We start from the raw sequence: 25,439 nt of genomic DNA on the forward strand, positions 1-25,439 counted from the left end.
TAATCTAGTTTCAGGTGGCTACTTTGTGGATCTTACCAACGCCATCCGGTATTATCAATTGTAAAGTAGTAGACTGCGCCATCATCATGACTCATTGAGCGAGGGTTTAATCATACAATAATTTATGAATGGCCGGTTCAACGTCATTGTGTTCCGTGGGCAATCGTGCAATGAACTCACTAATATCGTGTGTGGAGGCGGGAAAATTGACGAGACGGCTTACTTAACTTATCTAGTTTTACAAAACCGACTTCCCTTTTTTGCATACATCAGTTTCCAGGTGTTTTTACTAGCTTTTAAAGCATCTGTTTGCTTTTTTTGTTTCGGCCCCCAGGCCGAAACAGTCACTACATTCGGTTTGCCGGCCCATAATAGTCTCCGTGCGTGTCATTTAGCTGTCAGAGGTTTGGACCTAATCCAATCATATGCCGTTTCCATCATAAGCAATGGGAAAATGTAAAACATTTCACCATGCGGAGTATTTCGGAGAGTTGCGGTGAATCTTCTCTGAGGTAGTTGTGTAGACTATATTATGCCCTTTCGCATGACGCCAGTTTTTGGGGAAAAAAATATTATTGATTAACCCTACGACAATGCGTATTTTATTCCTAAGTCAGTATCTAGGTCCAAGTCGCCAAGTAGGTAAGCTATTGAAAAGTTATCCAAAAGCTTTTGTGATTGTGCGGCAAATTAAGGCAATTTGCCGGTCTCAGCTGCCTGTGAGCATAAGTTGAGAAAACTGGTGAGTTTATCTGTGTAACTAACAGTTGATGCATATATATTTTGTGAAGCAAACTTCCGATATGTTGTAGCTTCGTGCACATCTGAGGACATGTTTTTGGTATCAGCTATTATTTAAACTAGGTCCTATAAACAAACAGTGCATACTTTACAACTTTAAAGATAGAAGTTTGAAATCATCAGTTTTCATTTATTAATACTCTGATGTAAAGTATAATTTCTTGGATTCGGTAATATTTTTGAAGCACCAAAAGATGTAAATTTTTGAAGCACCAAAAGATATAAATTTTGAGTAGATTGGTGACGGCGCACTGGTCAAAGACAAGCTTTGTATCTTCGTACAAATTGAGACTTTCGCATTTTCTTCAAGCTACGATATAAGAGCTAAATACATTTACCATAATGTCAAAGAGAAGAATGAAGGTTTAAAAAGTATCCTACATTCAACATAGCGCGTACTGTAATGCTCATGTGCCAAAATATTTTGCCTTTTGTACTCTGCTCTCTGCGATACTCAATCATTGTTTATATCTATTGTCGGATCTCTCATTCGTTCGGCGAAACGTTATATGTATGTACGTTGCCCTGTTTTCCCGATGTTTCAAAGCAAGAACCACTAAAATGTCAAAAAAACTTAATTACGTTGTGTTTCGTCCAAGAGAATTTTATAAGAAATGTTTACATCGAAATTTGCGTAAGACTTTGCAGCATGGAAGCGTACCGCGAGATCGCTCTTGTCTATTATTTTCAAAATACAGGAGACATCATTACCACAGCAAGACCAAAATTCTTTATTCAGCAATGCCACACAATAAATAGATAACGGGCCGAAACATCATCGCTTTGGAAGCGATATAGGCTTGTTATCCATCTCTTTGCTTCAGCAGTATTTTAGCGTGGCACGTGGGTATTCCCATTCGTTTCTCGAAATGGCACTTTTATGAAAACCACATGGAGCTCAAGTTTGGGCTCCTTATGTGGAAACCGCGCGCGCTTAGTTCTTAGACATATGTATGGAAACGAAAGAAAACGAAATTCACAAACACACAAAGGCAAATAACAAATAGAATATAAACGTATTAATTTTGTCACTAACCAGTCCTTCGTTTGGGAAAAACGGCGGGAAACTGAACGTGAGCACATGCACGAAACAAATCGTTTCCTTTCGCTCAGTCACGCCCGCGAGGAAAGGAATAAAGGCATGCATTTAAAGCATAAAAGGTTTGTATTAAGAGTTCAATCTTACGCTGTTAAAACTGGATCGCTTTATACGTAACACATGTAGGCCACTCAGTTTATACACCCACCTCCTCCTCCCACATTCAACATTGTTTTTTCTCCCATGTGCCCAAAGCAATAATAATAGAAAACATCTTTCGTAGAATAGCATGTTTTATTTTATTTACTGCTCATTTCCAGACAGCCTCGATAGCCTTGCGGTTACAGAAGGATGTATTTGCCGGAGCACGGTGAGCTTGCTAGCCACACATACACCCTTAATATTTATTCAATAATCTTTAAAAAATACTTCCCTTTATTAAACATAAACATATCATGACTAATATGTTGTCAAATTAACTATAAAAATAATAAATTAAAATCTTTTATAATCTACAAACCCTCTTTTCTCTTGCTGGATTCAAATTCTATGTAAATATGCATGCGCACATGATTGCCTAAGGGACTGTATCATCCAATTATCGACACGTAACCCTTTTTAGTCCATGCAAAAAGCCGGCGTTATCAGCTTCACACAAGACCACTGGGAAAATAGTCCCTAGGACATTTTGAGGCCTTGCGCCACCTGGCACGAAGCAGATACGCAAGACAATAAAACCTAAAATCACACCTGCAGCATGAGATGAAATCATCTAGATTAGCCATTCCGAGGGATTCGAGGAAAGGACTGAGTCGAGTTGGCACTGCAGTGCATTTTGGGGCCGGTTTGAATTAAAGGACGAAATAAACAGCCCCACAGTGCATTGTTTTAATGCAAACGTTTTCCCTCAACGTCGGAATGGCCAATTGCACGTCCTGTTTCCAGCCACTGACTAATGAAAACATTCACCATAAATCACTAAGATTGCAACGGCATACTTAACAAAGCCCTTATCAGACAGAACTGAAGGTAATCAATTCTGCTTGAAGACTAGAAGTCTCAGTTACAAGATGCAACATGGTGCGCAGTTTCTTAAAACGGCAGGAGTGCTTGCCCACTATTGAAACGGGTGCGCACCTCAATGCAGCCGGAATATTTGCACAAATGTGTGCAGAGACAGAATGATAATCATGAACGCATCTACTGTCGCATGCTCGTTCCAAATACCTCCTTCACCTTCAGGGAATCGGTTGTTGTCAGATGAGGAAGTACTGGGAACGAGTGTGCGAGAGAATGTTGATGGTTAACTGAATGCGGTATCTTCGATGTGCAGCCGACTAAATGCAATTTTTGCAAGAGCTGCAACTCTTACAGCGCAACGCTCAAAAGTATGACCAAATGTAATGAATTCGCATACTTCTATGCACGAGTTCTGTACGTTAAATCGACAGAATTCAATGCGAAGCTGGCTCGTTTTACCAAATAAGGCGTGCAACCTCTCGTTTGGCAGGAAAAAGCCCGTGCATAGAAGTATGCAAATACATTAAATGCGATCATTGCTTTTGCGCGTTGCGTTCTGTAACTTGGCTGAGATTCTAGTCCTTCTTAAAGGGTGGTGAAAGTGTACAGTTGCCATCTTGAAACTGACGTTGGTTCGAAACACAACGTAAATTTTAATATAATACTAATAATATATTTCTATTATATACTTTCTATTTCATTGGCATATATATTATTTATATTTTCATATATGAATCTTTATAACGCTTCTTTATATACTAGCTAGCTATTTATCATCAATGTCTATACTACTCATTTTGAAAATCCTATGCGGCCATTTACTCATCATAAATTAAATATCTATGCAATATATTTGAAACAATTTTCCATTAGATATACAGGGATTTCTGTGCTACAAGTACTAAGGTGGTGAAAATGTCAAGTTGATTCAACAAAAAGCTATACTAATATCATGGTACAAAAAGCGTACAAGACCTTAGTTACGACCCTTCGTGTTGCTAGACAAAAGAAGAGAGTGTACTGTCATGGAGTATAATGGGTTAATCAATGCGTTACCTATAGAGCTTTCAAGTTGTGACGTATTTCTGGATCCAACTGCTCACTCTCAATGATTTCACTTCCAAAATCAAAATCTAAAGATTAGAAGTTTTGACAAAAAAATCCTGTCATAAAAGAAAAAAGAAAAATCTTTTCGTTTTGGACCCAGAAGTCGCTTTTCCATACGATTGGCGTCACACTTAAAAGCTCGATACTGACCTTTTGAAAAGGTCATAGTAACTAATGTTCCTTGGTTCCGCGATTCCTAATATTTCTATTGACTATTAACTGTGCATACAAGTTACAACATGAAACGACTATCAAATAGCTATAAAACGTCTATTGATTCGAGTCAGGCAACGTCAAAGAATTGTCAAGAATATCAAAGGCTCACTTCCCAATAAGTTAGGGTAGACCAAGGGAGACCCGCAGTCTTTTATAGCCCCACAGTATGGCCACCTTTCACGGAAACGGTGCCTTTGACCTCTTGATATTAAGACGTCACATTTTCCATTTCCTGAAGGCATTTTGTACCTTAGAATAACACGGAAGCGCTTCCCTTAATTAATTGCTTGCATAAAAACTAAATGTACAGCCTATAAATGATAGTCATTTACAGTTCGTTACCTCCCGCATTAGTCGAACAGTTCCCGTCCCTCTCCTCCCTCCCTAACACTCTCTGACAGCAAAACGTCACAGAGATTCATCGCGTATTTCCAATTAATAAAGCTTTTCTGCGCTTCCCATAACAATTTGGCAATAAGAACTAGATAAAATACTAAATTTGCGGAATAATTATATAAAAGGAATAATGACCGATAAACAATTGCAATGGAGTCGAATTAAAAACCTCTTTCATAAAAAAATATAATTTTTCAAAATCTATCGCAAAACGACAATACCAATTTCAAAAATCATTATTGAAATATCTAGTAATAATTATGACATGTATTAATGAATACCAACCGTGAAACACTGATGCATTTGCGCGACACCAAGTGGTCAGACAAGCACAGATAAATAGCCGTGTAGACTAGGCAAATGGGGTCCAATACTCAGCTCACGGCAGGAATCAATCCAGGGTACAGCTACAAGGGTTGGTAACACACATAATAAATAAAAAGCCATAGGTGATGGAATTCTTGTCTAAAACGAAACATCAAGCCAAAGCGAACCATCGTAGAAATACGGATTCAGAGCTCAGTTGCAGATATCCAACCCAAAGATTCTTCTTACATGTCAGAGAGACGCACGCCACAGAAACTGAGTAACACCTTGGAGTAAGTAATACATGTTGAACCCACGGGATATATGGTAGCTGGGGCTCTTTTTATGGTGCTAGTCACAAGGTTTCGTGGATAGCTGCAACGATTGGGCCAGCTTTAGTCTGAAAGGAAACAGACCATACAGTCAAGTTGAGTAAAAATGAATCACCAATGGAGGGGGTGGGATGGGGTGGGGTTTGCTCTCCAGAGCAAATACAAGGCTATATAGGTAAAACCTAACTGGGCTATCCCTGGAGGGATGCTGGACTTTCATGCAACCTTCAAATGTTTTTCGCGATACCCTGAAACAGCCTCTGGGCTGATCAAAGTCAGGGCACTGCTAACTCACCATTCAGCGTGCTACGTTTTGCAGAGGGAGAAAAGCTGGAGCACTGAAAACTCTTTAAAAATCTTCATGCAACCTTGAAATTTTATCGCGATATCCTGAATCAGCCTCTGGGCTGATCAAAGTCAGGGCAATGCTAACTCACAGATCGAATTGCCATTCAGCGTGCTAAGTTTTGCAGAGGGAGAAAAACGGGAGAACTGAAAACTCTTTAATCAAACCTAACAAATTTTCTTCACATGTGATGCCTAGTCTGGGAATCGAACCAGAGACCCGAGAAGAGGTGAGAAGCGAGTGCATTACCACTACGCCAACCTTGTGTCTGAATACAAACTTGAGATAAAAAGACATACCTTGTATTCTGAGAAAACGTGACAGACGTACTTCCCTCCGCCTTGACACTGAATCAGTCCAAAGTGACCGCTATCGCTAAAAAAACAAAGTACCTATCAATCAAGGGCATCAAAATTATACAGAATATAAAGAGAAAAGGAAAATATACTGGAATTTCAAACTACAATACCTGGTAAGCCCACAGAATGATATTGTATCAGCATCCATGTGTCTTCTTGACAAGGCACTCCTCTGACTATCATATAGAGTCACACCATTGATAGCCACGTCTAGTTGACAGATAAGTAGGGTACCCCCGGTCAGATGCTGCAGATAAGTAGAAAGGATTAGTCTTGCTCTCGGTTACAAGTAAAACCCTAGTAGTAGTTGCGCAGGTGATACGACTGACAATATTCTTTTAATTCCAAAGAGTGGGTAACTTCCTCAAACATATACCTTTTCTCGTGTTGTATTTTGGTATACCTTGAGTACAGATACAAGTACAAACATTTGTTTGTGAGGCGTTTGTAAGGCCTTTGAAATTTGCTATTTGTATAGCTATCCCGAGGTTGAAGAAAAGACTGGATACGAAAATTGTTCTAATAATAATGTTGTCGTGGCTTTATTCTTGCAAAACGACGAGACCCGTCATCCTTTAGATAAGGATTTATGCATTATAGAGGCTTTGCAACATCACGTGATGGCAGCCATGACAGGAGGCACGACAATAGTCTTTTCCCACTGGGAGACTGAATTCTTTCTCATGTAAATCAGATTAGACCAGATTCAATTGTTCCTGCCTCCTGTCATGGCTGCCATCACGTAATGGTGCAAAGCCTCTATTACACAACATTCCTTCAAGATACCTTTGCTGCTTCTTCGACTGTCTCAATACCAGTCCCTACAGCTACCGGCAGAGCGCCGTAGTACTTGACCATAAAAGTATGGCTTGGCTTTGGAAGGGGTGGAGCACTTGCAACTTCTTCCTACAAATATAAACAAAGAGGTAAAATAAAGTTCGCCCTTCCAAACCGCAGATGAACAACAAAGCTAGAAAGCGCACGCATAGGCACTTGATTACAATAAGGAAGTGAAGGGGGACGGCTAAAGGGAGTGAGATGACAAACATAACCACTGGCATCACTGCAGAGTCAGTCATAGCCAATCACTTTTCGTACCTTTTTGCCTCCATTTTTTTTTGTAGTACTTAGTTTTCCTAATAGTCCTTGTACACTTGACATGAAGTTAGCCTGTTATAACAACAAAAGGAACACAGGGTCTGAGTAAATGTCTTTATGAACCAGGGGTAAGGAATGAGAAGAATATTAAGTAACGAAAAGAATTTGTTCAAGGCTCATCTCGTGCTGCAAAGACTGATTCCTACTGTGGAATCTCCCATGATCCTCTTGTCACTAGATCTTTTCAGAGCCTACTTCAAACTGTTACTGAGATGAGGTTCAACTACACACTGACCTTGTCCTTGGATTTGTCTGGTTCTTGTTCCTGAGAGGAAGTAATCTTAGAAGCCATCTCTGGATGAGCATCAAGGGCTTTCTGGTAACGAAGCTAAACAAACATTCAAACAATTAATATTCAAATGAACCACCTCGCCTCGCATCTAAGGCTCTCGAGTTCGCTTCCTGGACTGGTAGAGTTTGTTAGGTCTCTCCCTTGATTAGAGGGGTTTTCTCTGAGTTCCAGGGTTTTCCTCCCTCCTCAAGGCACAACACGCTAATCTTTAATTCGATCTATGAATTAGTGCTCAGTGCCCTGACTTACATCAGCCCAGAAGTCGTTTCAGGGTTTGATCTTTGAGCTTGTCATGCCCTGACTTAGATCAGCCCAGAGGGTGTTTCAGGGTTCAGTCTGTGAGTTAACCATGCCCTAACTTAGTCAGATTTGCCAGGAACCGGTTCTTTCAGGGTTCCATTCGTGAGTTAGCTGCAATGCCCTGACTTAGATCAGTTTAGAAGTTGTTTTATGATTTAATAAAATTTAGAGGCTTTTTATAATCCAAGAAAGGAATACTTGACAAAAAGGCTTGGGCACTAATTATTCTACAGGATGGCCTTATCGTTGGCACCAAGGGTGTGTCGCAAAAGTGGCTAATTACAGGCGTGGTTACCTGGCATGCCTCTTCTAACGCCTTTGCTAACATTCCAGCATTTGGTGAACATTGGAACACACGACAGACGAAATTATCTTGATCATTCACCATGATGTATCCACACAACCTGGGGGAGACAACGAGAAAACAATGACTTGTTAATTCACAACTTTTCATACATAGTACTTTAATCAGGGTTCCCAGCCATTTTGAAAATAAAAATTCCCTGACTTTTCCCTGACTAAATAACAGTTTTCACTGACCTTGTTGAGCCGCATGGGCGAGCAAGGGCCACATGCCTAACTTTGGCCTAGGCCTCGCTCTTACCATATTACACAGGATACCCAACATAATTAAACTGTCCAGCAAAAATGATACTAAATAATTCCCTGACTTTTCCCCGACTTTAGGTGAAAATCACGATTTCCCTGACTAAATAAAAAATTCCCTGACTTTTCCCTGACCTCTGGGAACCCTGTTAATATTCTAACACGAAACAAGCAATCCAACCTGACAAATTTGACGAACAATACTTTCTTTGACAATAGTGACAACCTCGATTGATTGCTTTGTGTTTGACCGAACATGATAATAAGACAAGCTACAATATTTTTCTCCCCTAAATTACCAATTTTATGGTTTAATGCTGCTTTAGACTCGGCACATTTTGTAGGTCTGGAATGGCATGGTGCACGGCACTGAAGGTCGCGGTACACGCGACAGTCAGCAAGTTCAAAATATCTCGATTCTTAGATTACCTTTCGTCCCTGCCAACACCCATGAAGGAAAGAAACCTTACTCTGTCTTCAGAGATTTCTTCTTGTGACTGAAATTTGTTAAACATATAATCATTAATAATTTGATGTTATCAACAAGAAAAAACAAAAACAAATGTAAAAACACAACATTGGTAGGAGCAATTACATTAATATTAAGATTATCAACAGTAACAATAGCAACGTAACAGTAACAACAGCGACCTTGGCAACAGCATCAGTAGCAACACAACCACAACTAGTGCAGTGACAAAAGATAGTTAGAAGTTGATAGAGCATGCAGCTACTTACTGTGCAGTCAGTAATCCTGATACACGACACCGTCACCTGGATGAGTACTGTTCTTTTCGCTCCTCCTTTAGAGGCTACTCTGCTGATAGCTTTATTTAACATTTCCATACCTAAAACACACAGCAATTTGAAATAAAGAAAATTATTCATACTGATATTCTAATAAATACTCCGCACCCACGTCTACCTATCTGTCTATATGGCTGGCTTTCCAGGAATATTACTAACGTTTCAGTCGTAATACTGATTTTGCTACGATCTTATCTCTTCCTAGTCTATTTCTTCGAGCCCTCTCCGTGAGGATCTGGAACCGAAACTAATGGCTGCAGGGGAGACGAATCTGTTCCTTGAACTAGAGGCTCTTTATTTTCTCTCTGGTCTGTCAAGTCAACACCTGCGATTTGTACATGTATGTACCTGTAGGTTTTGGAACATCGGTGGAGCCAAGGTAAGTTGCTGTAAAATCTTTTCGTGGTTCTCTGAGGGGTTTTTCATTGAATGATGCACCATCTAAAAGAAATATTTTCAAATATTTTATAATTTATCTCAGCATTTCAGCACACAATGCTTTAGACTAGTTACGAGTCAATGGTCATGTTACTCAGTTGCACTAGCGTAGGAAGCGGAGGCGGGGGGGGGGGGGGGGGGGCAGGTGCCCCCTTAAAAAGTTTGCTTTCGGCATTTGGCGGGAAACTTGCCCCTCCCCCTTTATAATTGAGGCTTTGCTACGCCCATGCTCAGCTGATTAGATATGTACTCAGTGATGTTCAGTGATGAAGTAGCTTTTGATCATATCTTCAAAAACTACGAAAAATCAAGAATTGCTCCCTAACCTTTAGCAGACAACGGCGGTGGTGTGTTAATGATATCAGACCAAGGTTTTGCTTGGGAATTCATTTTACTGATTTCTTGAGCTCTTTTCTTTTCTTCTAGAATCTTGTTGCACATTTCATGAAGTGCTGTAGTTATGGCACGCCCAGATATATTACCATGGCAACGAAACATGTGACATTTGTGTTTGCTTGTGCTGGGATCTCTAGCAACATAGGCGAAGTCCCTGAAAACGATATAATGTGTTCAGCACAGTGCATTGGACTTTAGATTTCTAATGGAAGATAGTGATGGCAAAGCAAAAGCAGAAGCTCAGAGTGGATAAAAAATTGAAACAGAGAAAGTTGTTAACACTGAGAAACTATGAAGGGGCACTTGGATGAATAATTGAAGTATTTGAGGATAATTTGACTCAATTATGACTATGTAAACCAGATTAGTGAAAATTTTCGCCTGGGAGCCACTTGCAGTTGAGAAATTTTGGATAAAAAGAGAAAAGAACAATAGGGTTTAGTAATGACGTCATTTACCCACAATTTATATGCAAAAAAAATTGATAATTTTTATCCGAGACATTTTACTGTGAAGAAAATATGTTGTTTGGCTACGACTGGGGCCATATAGATACGTTTAAAGTCATTTCCAATTTTTATCCATTTTCATCCAAGTGCCTCTATAAGTATTTTCTCTGCATGGATCTCTAAACCTCTTCTGTAATACCTGTCAGTGGGCTATTAAGTGGAATGCCTATTAGATGATAATATACAAGGTGCCTGGAAAATGCGACTGCACAAATCATTGATTGACAGTACCTGTGGTCTTCTTTGCCTACACCCCACACTCTCATCTTGGACACAGGTTGTACTAGTAGAGTTATTTTATTTCTAGGCTCCACTAGTTTCAGTGTATCACCTTCAAGTAACAGGCGGATATCTTTGCCCTGGAAATAATGAGTTAAGCTAGTCAATGGTAAATAACGAGTAACAACAGAAATTATAACATTATCATGGCCCAATTAGGGCTATGCCGTCATATGATGGATAGCAGAAAAAAAACAGAACCATGTTAAATTAGAAAGAAAAAGACACTGTGAGTCTACGACCAAACATAAATGCTGTATTGGGATCCTGCAAGTCCAAGGCTACATTTGTACCATAAAGATTAATCAAAGGCCCTTCGGCGAACTCGTGGATACTTGTTGCACTTTTCGAAGATTGGTCTTCCTGTGCCCTCTTTAAGCTTGTTGACATTCTTAAACGGATTCCAAATATTTCGCTCGATTTAATATTTTGAATGCTCAATTTATCTAGTAAGATGAGTAATCGTCCTTATTATTTTCCTTTTAGCTTCTAGTTCTTCGCTAGTTTGTTGAGTTTGTAATTGAAAATTGTCTGAACTTCAATTAATACGAAAGACGACTTCGACTACGACTTCGCGATAGAGTCAACTGAGTCAAGTATAGAGTACAATTGGAAGAAGATCTATTTGAAAACGCTTTCTCTGTTTTCAGTTTCAAAGCGGGCTGTGTGTTTTATTCCAGGAATCATTCGACCTACGAGCTCAAAACTGAATATACAAGATAATCGACCGTTTATGATACAATCGGGACGATCAACATAAAGCGTTGCGTTATGCGTGTTGATTTACATTACTGTTTATCTTGACCTTCAGGGGTCACGGCTCCTACTTCAAATAAAACTATTTATTTACACTGTGAACTAAGCAAATATTTTATAGAAATACATTTAGAAATGATATTTATTTCGTCTTCATCCAAGTCGGTAAATTAATGATTATTTATTGGAGCGAATTCTCGTTAGACCTTCGCACATTTCAACATACAATCTGAGCATTGCTTCGGCTGTTTGTAATCTTGTAATGCGTGGCGATCAATCTACTTTTTATTCAGAACGGCTTATTTAAATGACAAAACTGGCCGAACTTCCTTCAAAACTCCATTGGAATTGTTCTTTTTTTCGTCTTTTACTATTTTTCTACTATCTACGTACATCTACATTGATTATTTTCTTAAGAAGTCACTTAGTAAATACAACTGTTGATCAGTAATATTAAAACTTCGCTCGATCGAGTTTGTGAGATTTTATTCCTGAATACCGCCGTGACTTTGAGCTGTCTGTATGGAGAATAAAGTCCTCCAGAGCTTGAAATCAGACTCTCTTCTTGAGTTCTAATTAAAATAGCTTTTTTCGATAACCGGCTCGATCTACGAGTCTTCTGAAAAATCACGTTGTACCTAATAAGCGTGTTTGTTTACTTTTTAAAATACATAAGAAAAAAAGGTCTAAGTCATTGAAATTTTATTTCAGGTGTTAATCGTATAATTTTATTTCAACTTGCATCTTTCCTTGATTCTTTTAATATGAATAATTCGAAGATAAAACTATGTGCGAGTGTGCGCATGCACAGTGGGCCCCCACGGCGCCCTACAAGTGCTAGAAACTGATCCCACATGGAACATCAGCATTTCGTTTCCTCATATAAAATAACAAAGTAATCTATATGGTATAAGAGCTTTGTGCTTGCTAGTGTCGTGTAACATTCGTAATCAAATGACGTAAGACGATCGCTAAACGTTTAATTATCGATCTGCTAACATCTTAGTGAGCGAGTGAGCGAGTGACACATTTGCATATTCAGACCCCTCACAATAACTCGTTTCTACGCTTCGAGTATCCACGAGTTAAAAAGGTATAACTAACAAAGTTAGTGGACTTGGTTATGCCAATACGATGTTAAGGTCTATTTTTGATAGCCTACTTGTCAAGAAAAGCTAATGGCATTGCTTTACTTTTTGCTGAAGTTTTGGTAAAATTTCTAAAACTTCAGTCTTTTTCTATCTTTTCTAACAGACTTAGTAGTTTGTTTGTTTGTTTGTAATAAGACAGTTTGATGTCATGAGCTATTAGAATGTGAAAGTAGTTTTCAAGTGACATTTATGCTTACCTCTCCCCAAGTCTCAGATGTCTGCCAAAGGTCTTTTCTATTCTTTGCCAAGGTACTTATACATTCTGCTATTGTGTCACTCATGTTGTGCGGAGCAACTTGATTCTCCTCCAGCTCAATCCAACCCATTGAATGAATGGGAAAACTTAGGACCTAATAATTTTATAAATAATGACAGTAACAACTTAACATGTGTAAAAATATAATGGGTCTCATGACTTGCAAAGCTGGCTCTGCAACTCGTCATGCGAGGAGTCACAAGTACTTTAGTGTCTCTTCTTTGACCAATATCAACTTCTCAACTGTCACTGACTATAAAACTTACACATGCAGCACATTAAAAGCACAACTGCTAACCATACTTAATGTGCTAACATAGAAAGGCTCAGAAAGGAAGCTCATTTATTGGCCTACCAAAAAAAGCTTAATGTACAAATTGTGCCCCATACCTTCTGTCTTTCTACAGCTTGTGGAAGTGGCTGTTCTCCTGATGTCTTCTTCTTGAGAAAAAAATCAGTGGTTAGTTTTTCAATGCTATTATAAAAGAACAACAAACAACGATGCATCCGCACAGCATTATAAATGACAAACATATTTATTCCAAACATTTTCTTAACATGGAAAGATAAGTAAATTTCCTTATATTACTATGGAAACAGTATAAAGCCAATCAGAGCATGCCATAACTACTTAAATTGGGTTTTAACAGTGGCATTTCCACCAAGTTGCTTTTCATCCGCTGAATTTCAATTAGAAAACTTGATTTTTGAAGTGGGATGAAAAGCACTGGTTGCCTTGGTGATAAGTGAGAATATTATGGTAAGCCTTAGTTTACCTTAGGTCTTTGAGAAACTTGAGGTCTTTCCCATTGTGTGGTACCAGATGAAACATGCCAATAGTACTTAGTACCATTCTCACTCTCTACTTCCTTCCATCCATCAGGAAGGTCCCCATCTTCACATTCATCTTCCATGTAATATTTTGGTTTATGTAGCTCCTTGGGTGTATCAGGAGGATTAGTGATGTCTACAGCTAAGTATGGCTCTATTAACTGCCCTGAACCACTTCTTATTTTTCCAGGATCGCCAAGTAAATTGTTCATGACAATGGTCATATCATCTTGTGATTTAGACCTCTTGTGTCCTTTTTTTGAAGAACCAGGGGCAGGGTACCCAAGTGCTTCTCTAGAAGTATTTATAACATTACCATCAGACATTTTTCGTAGGTGCTTTTTCTTGAATATTCCAAAACCAGACTTTTTGGATTTTTCCTGTGATTCTTTTTCTAGTTGAGACAAACTGACATCTCTTCCTAGAGTGTCATCTTTTTCATCTAAAAGAGTTCGAGATGGCAAAGGTGGTGGCTCTTCTTCTGGCTGTTTTGGCTCAGGTTTCTTGGGTGGGGTTTTCTTTTTGGGCTTTTTTTGTATAGCAGCATAAAGTGGTGAGCCAACACAATCTAAAATTTAAAAAAATGAAGGATAAATAGATTATAAATTACATGAAAATCCTCATGCACAAGGAAAGGGTTCTTTTAGAAGCTGAAAACCCACTGAGAACGTGCTTTATATTAAAAAATACAGCTATAGAGTAATATTTCATTTTTGAATTATCTTTTGCTTAGCCTCCATTTCGGTTGTCCATTAAAATATTCAGCCATTCAACTGAAACAAGTGGAATTGAATGAACTTGTATCATTCTGGGCCTGGTTGTACAAATTAGGGTGGATAGTGCAATCCAATAAATATTTCCTTAACCCTTTCACCACCACGCACCGGTTTTGCGGGTGAAAATCATAAGTGCCTAAACAAGTGGATAAGACAATGCTGCTATCAAATATATTTTAAGAATTATTCATCACTATCCACCCTTTGTACAACCGGCCCCCGTAGTACATACATTCATTACTAACAATGGGTTTTAATTAAAGAAAAGAACACATTAGCACAAGGCTAACACTTAACAAAGGTGAAAAAAGGGATTATAGTAGTGCTAATGGCCTGCTATTTTATACATAATAATGTTAAAACCACTATAAATTCTACAGTACTTCCGACTTAAAAATAAACGTACCTTCATCACTGCTTGCAGCCTCATTGTTTTCAAAAGCCAAACTAACCCCAGGACCAGAGTAAGGTTTAGGTAATGGTGGTGGACGAGCAGTGACCTTGCCACTATCACTTGATGAATATCCATCCCTTGAAGAAGACCTAGAAATTTTCCCAACTGGGCTGTTATCATCATAAGAATTAATCATATCTTGCAGCTCGCCAGAAATGGATTCACAGAGGTCTGATTTTGTAATATTCGAACGAGACGGAATCTCAGGAGGAACTTCAGGTTCCTGATTTTTATACAATACCCCAGAACTTATTTTATTATCCTTTTTGGTTTTGTCCTTCTGAACTACAGCATATATATCGCCAACACCCTGGCCATCATCAGCTGCAGTAAAATCCTTCTGCGTTGCATTACTAATTTGTTCAGTTCTTGAAATATTTTGTTGATTCACAGCTTCATAGGTATCATCTTCATTCTCAACAGCAGTGTCATTATTCCCAGGCATACCAGATATTAAATGTGTAGTGTTTATATTTGCTCTATCAAATTTTCCTCCAAGAACTTCGACTTCTTCATATCTCATTGGTGCTCTTCTCTGATCGACTAACAGGCAATTATTTGTTGGTTCTGATGATTTCTTTTTTTCTAGAGGTCCAGCAATGCCGCCACTGTCAGTTATGATAAGAGGTCGAAACTCTTCCCCAACATAAGCATAAGAAAGATGCTCGACACTTGGATTGTTTTCATCCTTATGGGTTTGTGTATTTTGCAATTTCTCTTGGTGTGTTGTAGGAACAGGTGTACTTAAACCCCCTTCATCTGTAACCACCAAAGGTCTAAATTCAACCTCAGCATATGAATAACCTGCAGTATTTTCACCGTTCAAATTCTGACCTAAAATAGTTTTGTTTTCTTCACCAGCAGCAGGGCTAGTTGTCTCGCTATTAGACCCATCTATTTCATCAAAAGACCCTGTTTCATACCCAATATCGTCTTTAGGGCTTAATTTTCCAAAGAGATGGAGGTCATCACTGTCACTTCCACTCGCATCATAACTGTTTTCCTTTTCAATTTTAGGAGATTTTTTCACTGTGGTTTCTTGGTGAGGTGGTTTTTTAGGTACACTAGGTTTAGATGATGCAGATGTAGATTTTTGGCTTTCGGCACCTGTTTTCCTGTTCTGTTTTGAAGCTGTGAAAAGAAAGTAATAGTGTTTACAACTTATTATTCCTAATAGGGGTAGCTATATGATCTTGGCTCACACACTGACCACAGACAAAACTTAACCAATCAAAAGCAATCCAAATGTGATTGAAAGTGAATCAGCCAATAGTCAATGAGTGTTTAAATTGATCACATGACATTGGTTTCTGAGGTAAATAATTTAATTTCCTGAAAAAGATGACTCTATTTTGCTGTCAAAAACAATAAATTATGTTGATTGATCTGTATTTTTGCAAGTGCAGATTCTTCCTTCTGTAAATAATAATAATTTGTTAGTTTAAGGTTTGTAAGATATGTATGAATAAAATCAATGGACTAAAGAAAACTGCTTTTTTGTAGCATTGTAATGCGAAAAACCACATGCTGATATATATGAAAAATTAAAATTCAGTATTTGAATGTTATTATCATATTGAACGAAAGAGGCAGACATAATGATTCAAAGTTGAAAATGATAATTAAGGATAACAGTAACTTGAATTTTTCTATTAAATATCAAAATGAATATTGAGTCAGGCAAGTTACACCTTGTAAATAAGGACAAGTTGTAGCGCCATATACTATTAGAAAACACAGCTAGAAGAAATTCAGATGGATCTATTAATGAATAAGCTCTGTGCAATATGCTGCAATTAACCTAAGAAAAAGCCTAGTGGAAGATGGAGTATAGGAGGAAAAAAATGAATATGCATGTTTATAAGAGGAAGCCAATTACATTGTATAGCCAAAATATTTTGGGTTGATGGACAGAACAGCCTGCATTAGTTTATAACAAGACAGCAAGACCACAGTAAATTGGTTCTACTGTTATGGTGTTCCTGCCTTGTATATATATATATATATACACCACAAAATAATGAAGTCAAATAAAGAAAACATGAAAAATAAAAAACAAGCAAAAATAAAAAAATAAAGACTTAAGAATATTCATTGATAGCAGAATAGAACAGAATTCCAAACTAATCAATAAATGACATGAGGTGGAGTAAATAAGTGGGTCAAATGAGAAAATATACTCATTTCAAAATGTATAAATAAATTATTGTCAGATAAAATGAAAGATTATACAGGATTAAAAGGAATTCTTCTACTTTTGATTCCTGTAAAAATTGAATGAAGATTTTTTTGTATTTTCAACTGAAAATTGATTTTAATGTTGGTTTAATTGTTTTGACAAGGATGACAAGGACCCGTAATATCTATCTGAAGCACATACCTGTTTGTGGCAAACCATTTCTTTTGCTCTGCTGTGAAGAACAAGTCTGTAGATAGAGAATAGAATATCCTTCAATTATATTCAACCCTGAAACAACATCTTAGCTGAAATAACTTATAGTAAGATTGAATAGGAATTAGCATGTTGATGAAAGAAAGAAAAAACAACAAAGTACTAAAAGAATAATTCTAAAATCAAGAGATATATAATATGTCTTCAAGTATAAACATATGTACTGTAGCATGGGTGGTCTATACTTCTTAAGTGCACCAGCCTCTCACCAATGCTAGTCCCCTGTTCAAGTCCTCTTGCCAAAGATGGTATGTGAGTTTGTTTGCCCGGGGGGAGGGGGGGTACTCCCATATATGGACTATATGGGGATGATCCGCTAAACAGGGTATGGTTTTTCGAGCTTCTTGTCATGAACAGGGTATGCAATTTTACTCAATTTCGAAGTTCTTCCTGAGTTTCCTGTCATATTCAGGGTTTTTACTTTCATATTGACCGAAACTGGTTATTATGGTCATTAAAAAATGATATGCAAGATGACATGATAATTGAAACGGGAACTCAGTGCAATTAACTATATCCTTTGTCATGAACAGGGTCTACAAATTTGTTTTTTTTTTTGTCATAAATAGGGTACCCCTTCAGAATCCCAGCGGAACACCCCTACCCAAATTCTGGCAGAGTACCCCCCCCCCCCCCCCTGGGTTTGTGTGATGTGTTGGTTCTCTCAGGCTATACAAGGGTTTTTCTTGGAGTCCTCTGGTTTTCCTTTCTGGGTAAAAAATAATATGTCTTGGAACTTTTTGAGTGTCATGAGCAAAAAACACATGCCAAAAAGTGTTCCTAATTAGTGCCAGAGTGCTATAGAATGACTAGTCACTTAGATGAAAATATCGTCCTTTAAATATATGATTGATTAAAATCAACTGAGCCACCAACATTAGATAGAAAATATTAACTAGAAAATCTATGGCTAAAGCTGATACTAGTAAACAGCAAAAAATACCAATTTATTGATAATCATTATATCAAATATAAAAATAATATAAATACACCTGTATAAAATATCTACAATAATTTTTTAAATGACATGTAAAAAAAATGTGAAAAGTCTGTAATTTTTTCCATAAAATAGATCCTCACTTTATACTAGAAAAATATTCACAATAAATTGTAAAGTTATTGAAATTTATAATTCCAACCAAGCATAGAAAAAACAAAAATACTGATATTAGGTAGGATGGATTTGAATGGAACTAATGTCGCTTCTAGACATACATTAAGGACATTCAATGAAGGTAAACAGAACTTAATAAATTATTATTTAAAAAAAACCATTTTGGTCTTGAAATTAAGGAATACCAAAATATACTAATAGTTATAGATTTTGAATTTCTTATGGTCAAAAGTATTATTATCAGAAGCAAAATTAGTGGTATATTTATTATGATTTAACCAGCTGAACATTGTTTTTTATGCTCAGTCTTTTTTGAGTACATTAATCCTCAATGATAGTGGTTTATTTATTAAAGGAAAATCTAGCTTCATATTCTTGCCATCAAATTTTAACAAACAAACTCAGTTGGGTTAAGTCTCTAGGTAAAAGACATTAAGGGTCTCAGACATACGCCAGACATAAACACTGTGAAAAAGGTGTCTTCATCAATTCTATAAACAGAAAAACTCAATCTTTACAAACTGACATAGCTGTTTATGAGTAAACAGTGACGATAGTTGATTTTTTGTTTAGATAGTAAATTTACTAAGGTCCATCCATCAAGATTTAACCTTCATTTGCTATTATAATACAGAAGATCGAGGTGATAGAGAAGAACTGTACTATAATAAGCACTATATAAAATGTCTTAAAACAGTTTTAAGTCGGTAATTAACTAGTTATATATAAATAGCTTTGAGTTAGCTGTGGTTTTGGATAGTATCTTGGCAAGGGTATGACTAGGAAAAGGAAAAGACAGTTTGAACTCGTGTTTATAACTACTGAATTAAAATATACAGTAAAGCGAGTGTACCTTTGCATGAAAGGCTTTCCTGCATTTTTCACAGTAGAGAGCTTCACAAGCAGCACAACAAATTACTGGTTCATTTGTCTCACAAACAGTACACTTTGGTTCTTTCATGCCAGACAAATAAAGAAGAAAAAACTGCCATTCTAAAAATACGTTTGTCTTGTATAATTTTTGAGTTTAATTTGCATATTCAAAAGATGTCACCAGGAATATCAATTATTTGCTTGTCCTGCATGTGGCATGGCAGAAACTGGTATAAATAATTCATATCTCTAAGCAAAACATCAATATCAATTATTTCTTGAAATGAGTAAAAAAAAAACAATACAAGCCAAAAATATGAGTAAGAAGTATAAGTTTTTGTTATTCAGTTGAGTCATAAATAGTTAATAACTAACTACGATTGTATTTGAGATTCAAATTTCTTCTTTACTTGGCGACACTTAGGTGTTAAGCTATTCAACAATAGAAGCAGTGAATAAAAAAGTAATTCTAGTCGTACTACTGGCTCAAAATAGTAAATCAATGATGAATATTCATATAAATTTCTTAAAAATATAGTCAGAGTAAAATTCACTGAAAAAATGATTAGTGTTGGTAATATAAATTAGATTCGAGAGAAAATTAGCTTCCAGGTGAAGAAGCAAATGACATGACGGTATAAGAGATAATCATATTGGATTGATTGCTTTTTAGACTTGATAATAAGTATAAAGGAAGTAACTGTAACTCAAATTACTAAGCAATTAATATAGATCTATAGACAACCAAATTGTAATCATTAAGCCTCAACAAAAAAGGTAATTTTTAGAATATTTTGCCCCAACTATAAAAAAAAATTTAGGGCCAAATCTGTCTATTATTTTTTCCTTTATTTTCCCTCTTATACCCTCCTTCCACTGGTATTGACATTCATGCTTTCACACTTCTCCAAATTTGAGGTATTTAAGTTCTTGGATTCATTTGTGACAAAAACATGCCCTGCCTGATGTTTTGTACATATAAAAATGTCCTCCAGGAATTCCAGTTTTTTTATGCACTTCCAGGATTAGCAACCAATTCCTGTCCCTACCCCTCATGGCTTCAAGAATTCTTCATAAGGGAGGGGCTGGTAGAGAGAACACAATGTAATACAGTTTTTGCCATTGCTAATTAGAGTTAAGATACTAAAATATATTTTAAATACCAAAGTTGGCTTCAACTCTTTTGTCCAAAAAATATTAGAGAGTTAAGATTGAAAATTTTTTTTTCTGAATGCAAAAGGCAAAAATTATAACGGCTTATTACGTACATGTACCTAAATTTATACACCTGTAATTTTTGGTGCCATATCAAGCTGATTGTTTCTCCTTTTTTTAAAGATCAGTAAAGATGAAATTAATTATATTGGATGGCTTGGAACCTCAACAGTCCAACACTGTCATAAATCAACAATGAGGGAATATTTTGACAAATGGATGGGGGAAAATGAAATGATCATCTAAAAAGACCCAACAATTCAAGTCTGGAACTATATGCTCTTGGAAGACTAAACATCTTGAGTTTTCTTCTAAGCTTTGAATGCTATTATTCTCAGAATCCTTATGCCCAACAGATTAACACTGACGTCAAAAAGTATTGTGTGAAAGGACCATGCACTTTCAGATCTTAAGAATGTGACTCTAGGATTATGAGCATGTATATAATACTATACATACAACACTAGTATCCAGACTTATACTTCAAATAAAACACCCACACAAAAGCCACTACATGATGCCTTTTCTTAAGGACATAAGCTGCTACCTAGATAAATACTTTGTCTTTAAATTTATAGTATGATGTTTGCCAGGATTAAATCTAAATTATATTTAAATATTCATTTTAAAGTCAATAAAGCTGGTTGCAGTAAAAAAGCCTATTTCTTTGTCTTCTTTAGTTATTATTAACACAGGAAGTAACATAGACTGTTTTTCATCAGAGCCATCCATTAATTCCATATCGATTCATTGACAAATCTATGCTATAGACTTCCTATAGACTTCCTATACTACAATGTGATTTGAGATTTTTATCTGAGTCTATCAATATTCAGGTTTTAGTAAATCTTTTACTTAGATATCTTTTTAAAAATCTTACAAAATCTTATCCAAAGAAATGCAGTATGTACCAACAATAATTATGAAAAGAACGATTATCCCATGCCCTGAAGAGCGTCCTCATATATATTCATTGATATATTCACCCTTGAAACTGTTATATAGCAATCCGCTTGTTAAATAATTATGGTTTGAACATTTATCTAGCAATATTACTGGCTTGTGGCTGACAACTAATAATTAATAGCAAGTCCTGAACAAAAGCTAACTAGCTGAAACTTTGCTGCCAACTGCATTTACAATCTCCTATTGTTTAATCAGAAAATGTCTTAGTACTATGCAGATTTGCTCATATGAATGTCAATAATAGAATTATTGTAAACCTCAAGTGATGACAATATTTTAATGATGTGATACCACAGTTGAATAGATGCAGCATACATTTTTACCAGGTAGATTTTAAAAAAAAATTTTGTCAATTTATCTTTAGGAAAATAAAAGCATACTCTATTTCCTTTGCACTAAGTGTTTTTGAAATAATTCTAAATCCTTGAGAGCAAAGAAATACAGTATTCAAACATTCAATATTTGTCACAATAAGGAAATTTAATATATATTTATTTTGTGCAACATAAAATACTCCTTGTGTTCAAATGTTGAACTTTTGATATTCCTTAAAAGTGCTTTTCATACATCAAACCTTCAACATCTGAATCCAAAATTCTGTTGTGTAATTGCATACCTTTGTTGCAGTTCTTTTTGGGGTTGTGGGTTTACTTCTCTGTGTTTTATCACTACCCGATGGTGTACTCTTGTCTTCAGCTGACTTTGTCGAAGCAGAGGATTTCTGGAGGAACATCATGATCAGAAAAAAATATTAAACAAAGTGAATCAACTCTTTATAAACCAATAAATAAATGTCAGTGTTTCATGACAATGTTATGGCCAAGGATCATTTTAATTATTTTGTGCTTAAATATACTGTCAGGTTTCATAACATATGAAATCTTCCACGATATCTAATCAGTCATGAATTATCTAATTTGACATAACCAGCTAAAGTTGCAGAAATAATAATGCCAATAATTCTTTTTTGCTTTCCTTTGACTTTAATTTTTGGAATAACAAAATGAAAACATAAAGAGATCAGTGTTGTAAGCCCATAAATTTGTTAGGCGATCTAAAATCAACTCAATGTAACAAATAAATATTTTTTTATGCAAATGTTTTATATCATAAAATGAAAAATATAGATGTTATTGATATTTTTTTGTTGATTAAATGTCATGCAAAGAGCTTTCAGCATTTTCTGTCACCCTCCCATTAATATTAGACATTTAAGTTTTGAAATAATAGTTAATTTCCTTTAAGTTCATATTTAATTGGCATCAAGCTAATGCACATTCTTGGGATTCATTTTTGTTTACTACAGATTCATTTATAACAATTATAAATTGAAAAACATCTACAGGAAAGATACAAAAGAGGTGAAAAGTGTTAGAACAACAAATAGTTTAAAAATAAAATGAAGTACGAAAGTAAAATGAAATTTTGGTCAAGATGCAGCATATGAATAATTAAATGACCTAATGAATAAATGTTTTGAATAAATGAAAAACTTGAGCATTTGAAAAATTCATTTCTAAGTTTGTTTTGTGAGCTGAAACTCTTGTGTGATATGTTTTTACGTGAGATTTGACAACAACATTTTGTGGATGACAAAAATTCAAGAAAAACATTTAGTTAGCAAGTCAACTAATGTATATCAGGTTGACAACATCATCTGGTCTGTCAAAGATTACAACACAATGACAATGTTGGTATGATGATCAATATAACATGTATCAACAGACTTGTAATCCCAGTATTATGAGGGAAAACATCATTGCCAGATTTGGCTATTCTTGTTCACTTTTCTACAAAGTGACAAATTTTGGGTTGCAACATTAAGAGTGGCACTTGTGCAAAAATAACTTGAAAGATACCCTAAAGCACTGTGTAGATGAATGCTAAGAAAATAAGGAAGCATGTAACATCATTGAAAAAGGGGGAGAACAAAAACATAATTAAATCAAACAAACTCTCTGATTTATAATGCAATCAGAAACTAAAACTGGTGGTTTCTTTAGTAAATTGGCTCACGAAATGATCATGGTTTTTGGATGCAAAGTGTAGTTCTTGGTATTGTTCATCATTGTATTGATCATTACAAAGAAGTCTACATGTGGATTTTTCTCGTTAAGCCAGGAATACAAAGGAAAGAAAATCAACAACAATGTGGTGTTATTCGACAGCAGAATATAGAACGTGTCTAATCACATTATCAAGGGAATCTTTTTACGCTCAAGTGCAAATCACATGGTTTAATAAAAATCAAGCGAGCTGTTTCAGCGTCAAAACAGATATATATATATTAAAAAAAAAACATGATACCCACATCACAGAACTGCTTCCATATATCATTTAACTTAATTATCAAGGAACGCTCTCGAAGATTTTCTGTATTCGAAATGACATTATAATAATAAATCGAGCTCGCACTAATTGAAATTTATTTTTCACGTCCACAAAGCCAGTCATCCGTCTAAAAAACAATTTACTCCATTTACGCCGAAGAAAAATCATTATGATCACTGATATCTTTCTAGTCAAAAACGCCGTAAATGCACTCCATAAGCTCGCCATTACTTCTAACCCCTGCCTGGTTGCTCGCTTGCTGTAGCCACAGTAACTGGTACAATTTCTAATATTTACATTTGTACGTATTGAATTCATAAATAATCTATACCTATGATCATGATTTTAGAAAATGTCAAGTTGAAGTTCGAAAAATTGTGGAGGGGAAAAACAATGCATTTATTCAAAAATAAAACTTTTGGGGAAAAGAATAAGAATAATCAGTAGATCAAAAGATTGTTAAATATCCGTCAACGCACGGGTAATCAAGATTAATACTGTGGCGAGAGTGTATTCATTATATTTCTGAATGTCTGTGAGGATAGGATCTGGCTCCGCTCACACTATGCAGCTAGTTTCAGTGCTATATATTAAAATTGTGAAATATTATCCTTGCACAAGATAATTCTATTACTGAGCTTATATTGAGGCTCAAAAACACGGGATAAATTAGTAAATGAATAAAATTCCTGCACCTCAAATGTCTGGCTTGTCTGTCCAGCTGATTTCGAAGCAAGGATTTGAATTCAAAACACATGAAGATTACTGAAAATATTCTTACAGATTTTTGGGGTATTGTATGAATAAATAAAGATCTCAAGGTTGGAAAAGCAATTCAAGGCCTATAAATGGAAAAACTGATAGGCACATTTGAGAATATATTTACTACCATACGAATTTTTAATGATTTTAATGATTTTAAGTCTTCTGAGCAGCGCCATTTGACTACATCGAAAGAAAAACCTAATATTATGGCCATTTGGCTAAAGGTTTTTTGACTATCCCTGTACTGCAGCCTTAAAGACTACACAGATTCAAACAAATTGGTGTTTTTAGGCTTTAAATAAAGAAGAATAGAGCTTACTTTTAGTCGCGGTTGTGCTTGGGGGCGGTCAGTGGGTGAAGGATTCGCTCGAACCTTCTTTGAACTGGACTCACTACTTTTACCGGTTGACAATTCAGTTGGCCCCTTTACTTTGGTCACTGAAAAACAAACCACGGAAAATAAGAATATAAGAATTATTTGAAAAATTTATAACGGACCCGCTTGTCAAAGCATTTGAGAAGGAAAGCCATTTTTTGACAGCACGACCGAAGAAGAAACTCAAACATTAACATTACATCACACTGCGAAACTCCAACCTACCTTTCTGAACCCTAAACTGGGACATACTACACGCAATTCACCACTGAACTTGACTTTAGTTTCCAAATGACAACTAGGAGAGTTTACATGGCTCTACTAGGGGTTTAGAGTGTGCATTTTTGATGGAAAAACACCAGCTCAAGAGGAAGTCCGTCCAAACGTCTGACTGAAAAATTCTGTTTAGTTACAGG

At 36.1% G+C, this 25,439-nt stretch overlaps 1 protein-coding gene across 3 annotated transcripts; it reads right to left on the reverse strand.

Moving 5' to 3' along the window:
- Nucleotides 1-2,115: 2,115 nt before the first annotated feature.
- On the reverse strand, nt 2,116-25,439 carry LOC116308266 (uncharacterized). Of its 3 annotated transcripts, none has more exons than XM_031718652.2 (20): nt 25,249-25,439; nt 24,967-25,085; nt 22,168-22,272; nt 17,312-17,357; nt 14,884-16,062; nt 13,647-14,269; nt 13,261-13,311; nt 12,812-12,964; nt 10,660-10,787; nt 9,850-10,073; nt 9,434-9,526; nt 9,017-9,126; nt 8,708-8,775; nt 7,968-8,076; nt 7,316-7,408; nt 7,021-7,092; nt 6,709-6,828; nt 6,033-6,169; nt 5,863-5,938; nt 2,116-5,285 (listed from the first exon to the last, which is right to left on the reverse strand). In XM_031718652.2, the coding sequence occupies exons 1-20, from the start codon at nt 25,271-25,273 to the stop codon at nt 5,241-5,243; spliced, it is 3,576 nt and encodes a 1,191-aa protein (XP_031574512.2). In that variant the 5' UTR covers nt 25,274-25,439; the 3' UTR covers nt 2,116-5,240. The 3 variants fall into 3 exon arrangements, with proteins under 3 accessions (XP_031574512.2, XP_031574513.2, XP_031574514.2); XM_031718653.2 differs by having other exon boundaries at nt 13,261-13,308; nt 25,249-25,438; XM_031718654.2 differs by lacking the exons at nt 22,168-22,272; nt 24,967-25,085; nt 25,249-25,439 and adding an exon at nt 19,351-19,493.

Source organism: Actinia tenebrosa, unplaced genomic scaffold (assembly GCF_029948245.1).
Source record: "Actinia tenebrosa isolate PJP-AT-01 unplaced genomic scaffold, QUT_ActTen_1.0 PGA_scaffold6__47_contigs__length_16458017, whole genome shotgun sequence".
Taxonomy (NCBI): domain Eukaryota; kingdom Metazoa; phylum Cnidaria; class Anthozoa; order Actiniaria; family Actiniidae; genus Actinia; species Actinia tenebrosa.

Coding starts and splice junctions, on each gene's coding strand:
- LOC116308266 (XM_031718652.2), bottom strand. CDS start 25,273: ATGTCCCAGTTTAGGGTTCAGAAAG. Junction 12,965..13,260: donor AAGCTGTAGAAAGACAGAAG/GTATGGGGCACA, acceptor TAAAATTATTAG/GTCCTAAGTTTTCCCATTCA. Junction 8,776..9,016: donor TCAGGATTACTGACTGCACA/GTAAGTAGCTGC, acceptor AACAAATTTCAG/TCACAAGAAGAAATCTCTGA.